General features: G+C 38.5%; 2 protein-coding genes across 3 annotated transcripts in view; one reads left to right on the top strand and one right to left on the bottom strand.

The window, feature by feature from the left end:
* Positions 1-2,797, bottom strand: part of ttc7b (tetratricopeptide repeat domain 7B) — a 33,294-nt gene extending 30,497 nt beyond the window's left edge. Inside the window, exon 1 of one of the 2 annotated variants that reach the window (XM_046063454.1) lies at positions 2,631-2,797. In XM_046063454.1, the coding sequence (XP_045919410.1) occupies positions 2,631-2,751 (121 nt within the window). In that variant the 5' untranslated portion in view covers positions 2,752-2,797. The remainder of the gene's footprint in view (positions 1-2,630) is intronic. The other variant, XM_046063455.1, reaches the window with a different exon arrangement.
* Positions 2,798-3,904: 1,107 nt separating this feature from the next.
* Positions 3,905-7,758, top strand: fam177a1 (family with sequence similarity 177 member A1). Its single transcript, XM_046061816.1, has 5 exons — positions 3,905-4,022; positions 4,515-4,700; positions 5,504-5,570; positions 5,884-5,981; positions 6,126-7,758. The coding sequence occupies exons 1-5, from the start codon at positions 3,954-3,956 to the stop codon at positions 6,339-6,341; spliced, it is 636 nt and encodes a 211-aa protein (XP_045917772.1). The 5' UTR covers positions 3,905-3,953; the 3' UTR covers positions 6,342-7,758.
* Positions 7,759-7,831: the final 73 nt, after the last annotated feature.

Below are 7,831 nucleotides of genomic sequence, written 5' to 3'. Positions count from 1 at the left end.
AATTCTGTCTCTGAGCTCTTCAGGCAGTTCCTTTGACCTCATGATTCTCATTTGCTCTGACATGCACTGTGAGCTGTAAGGTCTTATATAGACAGGTGTGTGGCTTTCCTAATCAAGTCCAATCAGTATAATCAAACACAGCTGGACTCAAATGAAGGTGTAGAACCATCTCAAGGATGATCAGAAGAAACAGACAGCACCTGAGTTAAATATGAGTGTCACGGCAAAGGGTCTGAATACTTATGACCATGTGATATTTCAGTTTTTCTTTTTTAATAAATTTGCAAAAATTTCTACATTTCTGTTTTTTTCTGTCAAGATGGGGTGCTGAGTGTACATTACTGAGAAATAAAATGAACTTTTTTGATTTTTGGAAAATGGCTGCAATGAAACAAAGAGTGAAAAATTTAAAGGGGTCTAAATACTTTCCGTACCCACTGTATGTTGTGGTTATCTGGGTCCCTATGCTTTTCATTTGATAATTTCCTTAAAGTTTTCCTTAGGTTTTTGCATTCAGTGTCAAACCATTTGTTATTGTTCATTTGTTAAGGTTTTGTTTTTTTTAACTTTCAAATTAGACAATAGAGCCAAATTATGAAAAATTAAATTGATTTTGTCAACAGCAGAATTCATACTAGAATTATTCTGGGGAAATGTTTCAGTTAGAAATAAATTAGTTAAATCATGTTTATTTTTCCAGTGCCTTTTGGTACGTCGCCACGCTGTCTGGGGTCCATCTGTATGAGTATGTGCTGTTAAACAGTTCACAGGCACTAGGGGCTCCAGAGTTACTATGCCCTTTTCAGATAGATCTGTGATTTTGCTGTGGTCTGAGAGGGGTGTCAGGGGGCTGACTGTGAAAGCTGAGCTGTAAGTGTAGCAACCCAGAGAGTCCTCTCGTAGCCTGCCGTTGACTATGTACAGACCCAGTTTACGGCAGAGCTGTAAAAGCTGCATACTGCCGTATTAGTAAGCTTGTCAAAGCTCTTTCTAGAAGGACATTCAGGGAGGGGGATCAATCTAGTGTGTCCACTTTAAGGGTCTCCTGGTAGTCAGCTACTAAATCTACATATGAAGAAACATTGCTGTACTTAAACACATACCAGTTAGAATTATGTATAGCCTTATCACGCTTCTAAATAGTGTGTGTGTGTGTGTGTGTGTGTTTAGAGGTCCAAATGGTGAAATAAGCAGTAATCCAGTGACTGATCCCAGCCAGTGACCAGAGCTCATAGCTGTAATGTGCCAAATCACATTGCATAAAGGCAGCTTTTTTCTTTGTGTTCAGAGATTGACCGCAACATTCAGGTCTACCGTAGTTGCAGGTTTTTGGTTACACACATGTCAACAATTGTTCTATGCAAGATTAACATGAAACATTTCTCATTAAGATAAAGAAGGGAAAATAAGGCTCTAAATAATGACAAAAGCTCCCTGAATGTATTTCAGTGAAAATCAACAAACCTCACGTGCTATTTTTCATTTGGCCGCATTTAGGAACAGGAGATTTTTAACAGCCTTACAGTTTACAAAGGTCTAACAGTATTTCTGTTTTAAGACTATAGCGCCATAAATCTGAAGTTTTCCTCGCCCTACAACTATACATCAGGAGCAATCAGGAGCAAATCACCTCCTTGGCTGTGGTTGCTTCAACAGAGCTCTTAATGTTCCTGCATGTACCTGTACTAAGAACCGGAGGTGAGATTTTCAGGTGGTGTTATATAATTTTTTAGATTTAGGGGACCAAAGACGACGATATCAAATCACACTAGAAGTCTTGATGGTAATTAAAATGCATTAACTACCATGAGCAGTCTGCCTTGGCTTCTTGCAGCGGTGGTAAGATAGAGCAGCAAACACATCTGCAGCAGAAAAGCAAGTACACCACCACCTGATCTAGTTATTTGTCAATCTGGAAGACATACTGGATCAGGGGGATCTAGTATCTATGTCTATGTATGTTTATAAATAAATTGTCATGTTAAACAATATATATAAAATATATATAAATTATGTTTATGCGTGTGTAGCACCAAGGGGCTATAACTTAAATTTCTTTGTGCAACCCTGTGTTGTAAAATGACAATATATGCACCCTGACACACTTTATCATGTGCTGCCAGCAGTGCGGTTTGAAACTGAGCATCAAGGAGTTTGACAGCTAGCATGTAGCAATCAAGCATCTTAGCCACCCAGCTAACTTAAGGGAAGCTAATTGCGATGCATAACCAGAATTGACGAAATCTGACATTCAGTGCGAGTACTTTATCATACAAGTCGAGCAAAGCCAAGCTTAACCTCATGACAGAATTCTGAATGAGTTCCGCTTGACTCCCGGGGTGCAGGACTATCAGACCACAGTAACTGATTTTTGGAGTAACGTTAACGTTATCAATATGTTAAAACCAAAGTATCTCAGTGTGTACATACCACGCTCCCCAAAGGTGTTGAAACCCCTGTGAAAAAAACCCCCAAGTGTCTTTCTTGACCTTTGCTTAGGTTAGCTAACTGGCTCAGGGCTGAAAAACTGCTAGCTTCGGTTGCTGCTGTCAGGAAGTCCCGAGGACTCGGTCCAGGGAGAAGGCCTTCCAGACTGAATGAACGAACAGGGAAACCCGGACATTTCTTACCGTTTGATATTAGTTTGGCTGAAAGCTGCCGTACTAATTCCGGTATCTTGTCCCACTGCCCTTCTGAACGGCACCGCTCTATCTCGGTCTCCAGTCGTGACCCAGACTTCCTCGCTGTCATTTTGGTGAGAGGGCTCGACTGGACCAAAACAATACAACAGGATCCCTTCGAGCGTCAAGCTCGCGTACAATAAAGACAGCTTCCGGTCAATACTTTCGAAATAAAGCTTTGATTGTTAAATGCATGGGCTTTTTTTTACATTGACAATATTAACACAGAACAACCAGGGGTACATGTATAAAAAGAGAAAAATAAATAAATAAATGACAAGACATAAGAAATTAAAAGAGTAAAGTAGATTTAAAATAATATATCAACTGTCCATAAGAAATTTGTCAAACTCATAAATAGTTTTGATTGCCTTCTTGTTCTTAATGTTTTTAATCGTGGTGCCATACTGATGCAGTTCTTGGTGAAAGTGTCTAAAGTGTGGTTTGGAGTCAGTCCATTTTTTCTTGTGGATGTGGAATTTTCCCAATAATAAAACCAACTGTACAAAATCACATCTTTTTTCCTTCTTGTTTCTTTCAAAACATATATGAATGTCTTTTTCCTGAAGTTGAAATGTTTGTCCAGTTTTCCTTTTTAGATAAAGTTCAGCATCCAACCAAATATTTCTACAGTATATACATTGATAAAACAAATGACAAATTGATTCTTCATATAATTTACAGAAAAGTGCAAGAATATTCAATATTCATTCTAAATCTCTCAAACGTCTTTTTACCGGATATATACGATGTAATATAAGAAGGAAACATCTTTTACTTTGTTCTTAAATGCATCAAATGTGATGACAGTTTAACTTTGAATTAAAATTACAAATGTGGGAACGTGTTGTGTAGAACATCTTAAACTTTTTCTAAATGACATCAAATTTTCAACAGAATGAGAAGAAGTAACAATTGTTCTGACTTTATTATGTTGCAGAGAGCTCTATTAAAGTTAGCATGCGTTGTATACCACTTGTATAACAGTAACTTTAGTTTAAGGTGTGAGATGTGTGCTGTGTGTTTATACGTATTTTTACGTACGTATTTTAAAAACTTTGTGTAAACTTTATGACTCTATTGTGCAGAACAGTTAACACCAAATAAAATAATGTACAGTATGGCAGAATTTGCTGTCAAACAACCCGTTTTTTTTACATTAAGGTCTACCTGCTGGACCCTTTTATTCTGAAGCCGTGAACAGGAAGTGTTGCTAGCGGGAACGGACAGCTTCATCGTAGTGCGCTGTGTCAGTTGGGAGAAGTGACTGAGATGGCAGATTTGTCGTTGTATTTAACTAATGTCAACGTTTCACTGGGACAAACTATGGAAACTGATAAGGTTAGTCCGTGCGATACAACTTTGGCCATTCTTCGCGTTTGTGAATGTTAAAATAAAGACTTTTTTTTTTTTTTTAGAGTAATAGCGATTTAACTTACTTCCTTAGCTGAGAAGCTAACAGTCAACAAACACTAAGTAAGTTAGCTAACGTTGCCGTTAAAGCATCGTTACCCTAAAGCTGACAAACGTTAAGGCACCAGTGTTTGAAACGTTAACTAGTGTTTTATCGTAAAACGTGGGATTATTTACCTCACTGTATAGCTAACGTTACAGCACACAATGAGAACTAAGTTACATTAAACGTTAACTTTATTTTAAATTTCTTTTGTTTTAGTTCTATGATTTCATTCTGCCAAACATGCCACCAGAGTGTGAAACAACATTAAGATGCCTGTTATTGCGCCTTGTTTTCGGCACTTTATAATATAATATAATATAATATAATGTTGATGGCATCTTATACATAGATTGTTTATTCTGAACTATTGTCAGAGTCATGGCGGGGCGACAGACTTTGAGACGGTGGAGATAGGAGACTCTGCTGGGAGGCAGGGGAGGGTCAAGGTTCCCCGCAGGACCATCTACTTTGCCAGTGGGGAGACTATGGAGGAGTACAGCACCGATGAAGAGGAGGAAAAGGAGGCGCCTGTGAAGAAAGAAGTCACAACTGTAGATTCGGTAGGCTAAGATCAAATACTTTTACAGCCACATTACTTAAACCACAAGGATTATACACATACTGGAAAGGCCACGGGTTTCATTTCTCCTTCTTTCTTTAGTCTCAAAAGATAAGCTAAGAGACTCCTTAAATAGTTTGACTAGATAAAATTCCCAACATAATTAATTAGGAAATTACAGTATGTGTAGGATATTTTTAACCAATCCATATTTTAGTTAGCTACTGCTTGGTATATTGTCAAGAAACCATGACCATGAGTCACACTGTCCGTGGTTCACATCCTGCCAGAGACCTGTTTGTGTGTATGTTTATCTCCTTCATTCTCTCTACCCTGATTTCCAGTCATCTCACTACTTTCAAGGTTATTGTGAGTTTTGTATTTTTTATTTTTACCCCTAAAAAATTTCAGTTTGATTTTCAATTGAATTTTTCCCATTATAGATCACATTTAAGGTGGAAAAAGTTCTGACATGATTTATCTTTGTCTCATTTTTTTTACATCACAAAACCTGGCATTTTAACAGGGGTGTGCAGACTTTTTATATCCACCGTTTACACACAAAAAAATCTCAAACTGGTAACATCCATCAAAAGAGAGTGGGTGTACACTGCTTATATGCCATAAGATGAGGCTGTCAACTTGAAGGTCGGTGTTCCTTATCCCTTCCTTGCCCTGCTGCTTTATGTGGATATAAAGTGTAAAATACAGTTTTATATAATGATGCTTGAGATGTCAAAATTGTTCTTTTGTGTTTGACCAGCAGGTGTGTGGTCTAATTGTCATGATTCATTTGTATTTCAGTCCCAACTGACCTGGGGTCCATATTTCTGGTTCCACATGTGGAGGATGGCCACCTCCACTGTCTCAGGTAAAGTAGTCTACTGTCACAGCTGGCATTCATGCTAGCAAGAGCCAATCACATCATACTGGGTTCTTACTAGTCTTTGAAATCCTGAAATGTTTTGAGAGGTGTTTTCCAGACAGCGAACGTCAGAAAATGCTGGAATGTCGGCTAACTGTACAGATTAGATGCTGTGCAGGAATGTATTAGAATGTATTTTGTGGCTTGTTCCACACTTTAATTGTATTTGGTTGTTTTTGGTCCCATTCACATAGTGATAATAACAAGACAAATCTGGGTCAAGTCTACCTTTTATTGAATTTGTGTGTGTCTCCTTTAGTGTGTGATTACATGGGAGAGAGACTGGCCTCTCTGTTTGGCATCACTACTCCTAAATACCAGTACGCTATTGATGAGTACTACCGTATGAAGAAAGAGGTAGGGCACATGCGCACACACAGATCCATGAGTCTCATATATCCATTTCAAATGTGAATAAAGTCACACCTCAAAATCTGCGTATGCAGAGGCGGGTGTAAGAATAAACTGTATTAAATGCTACACACTGGTGTTCTCCTGCAGGAGGAGGAGGAAGAGGAGGAGAACCGTCTGGCTGACATGGCGGAGCACCGGTTTGCCGAACAGCATAGAGGTGAGCAGGACGGTCCTCATCCGGCTACTGTGGAGCAGCCAGGAGCGTCTGGAGCTTCCTTCGTAAACATTAGCTTTGAGCTCAAACCTGAGTCTACTCTCAACGTTCCAGACGTCAACAGAGTCCCTTCTCCCCTCCCCTCCTGAAAACTGACTCTCACAGATGGCTAACATTCACACATATCTATCAGTTGGCAAAGCCTTGATTTACTTAGCTGTATAGATTAACAATATTGTTATTTTTCTATGTTTTTATTTTACAAAAAGAGATCTTAGTAAACCGTGCAGGGAAATATTAAAAGGGCTGTGGAAGTGACTGCACTAGCCTTACCTGTGAATGTAAATTTGTGTATGGTGTGAAAATGTATGCAAGACTGACATGTATCATTCATTGACCAAACTGGGACTGCTTCTTGTCCCCCATATCCCTGTCGACACCTGGTGTGTGCATTTGCAAAGGCTCAAGGCTACTGTACCTCCTTTAACATGACACATGTAATTGGCTACTTACATCCAGAGGCATGAGCCATGGATCACTCCAACTAAGGGCTGGTTAATCTAAAAGCTAATTTAATTGGTATGATGTTCAGTTTCATATATTAATTACTTATTTGACCACAATCTTCTTCTTGTTTCCCTCCAGAGAATTTACTTAGTTTTGTGTCCCTCCTGGTGAGCATTATATCCAAGTCATAGTGAAAGCGTCCAGTAGACTAGAGCCTGACTTTAACTGGCCCTGCTAGGATCTTGGTACAGTACTTGACTCTGTAGTGAACCACAGGCTGAGCTCACAGCTGTCAGCTATAATCAGCCATAGTGCTACAGGTCCATGTGCATAGTGTATTGATTACATAATAGAGATTCTGAGGCCGGCACGTCATCGTTTAAACTGACGACGATCTACTTTCTTTACTTTCTACTTGTTACAAAGTAAAAATGTGTTTCTGTGATACTTTAAATCAGTTGACAACAACTTGCATGAAGTAGTACTAATTGTATTCTGTTGGAAAAGCCAAAAGTGCCCTTTTTAGCCAATGTAGATCAATTAATAATATCAATATAGGTAAAATCTTTGAAAATCTGTTAATTTATTGATGACCGATGATCTATGTTGGCAGGTTAGGTTACACACAGTGCCGCCTTAGTGTGTGTGTGTTGAGGTGTCATTTTAAGTGTCCTTGTGGAAGTGTTTCATACAAGTGTTAAGTTGGGCAGTGGGCGTAATGCTGAGACTGAGCTGTCATAAGCTTCTTATTGATTATTTTTACCCACAGAGATGACTATGGTGACGGTGACAGGCCTTAGATCTCCTCAGAGCCAGTAAAGGATGAAGTGAATCTCAAATTGGGCTTTAAAAGATATACCAAAAGTAAAATCCCACCATATCAGACCATTAAATGTGTACGGTATGTTAACAACACTACATTAGTCAACGAACGACATTATTCATGCGTTTGTGTAAAAAGGGCAAAAATATGCAAAAGTTTTGGTTACTTTGACAAAGTTTTAATAACTCTATATACATATTTATTTTTTCTGTGTGTTAATAAAACTTTAAGTGTTACAAAGGTTGACTTTTGTTGTTTTTACACGTAACAAAATTACTTTTTTCACATGAATTACACTGTGTTATTATA

Source organism: Micropterus dolomieu, linkage group LG11 (assembly GCF_021292245.1).
Source record: "Micropterus dolomieu isolate WLL.071019.BEF.003 ecotype Adirondacks linkage group LG11, ASM2129224v1, whole genome shotgun sequence".
Classification (NCBI taxonomy): domain Eukaryota; kingdom Metazoa; phylum Chordata; class Actinopteri; order Centrarchiformes; family Centrarchidae; genus Micropterus; species Micropterus dolomieu.
This window is presented reverse-complemented; position numbering and strand designations above follow the sequence as displayed.

Coding starts and splice junctions, on each gene's coding strand:
- fam177a1 (XM_046061816.1), top strand. CDS start 3,954: ATGGCAGATTTGTCGTTGTATTTAACTAATGTCAACGTTTCACTGGGA. Junction 4,023..4,514: donor AAACTATGGAAACTGATAAG/GTTAGTCCGTGC, acceptor AACTATTGTCAG/AGTCATGGCGGGGCGACAGA. Junction 5,571..5,883: donor GGCCACCTCCACTGTCTCAG/GTAAAGTAGTCT, acceptor TGTCTCCTTTAG/TGTGTGATTACATGGGAGAG.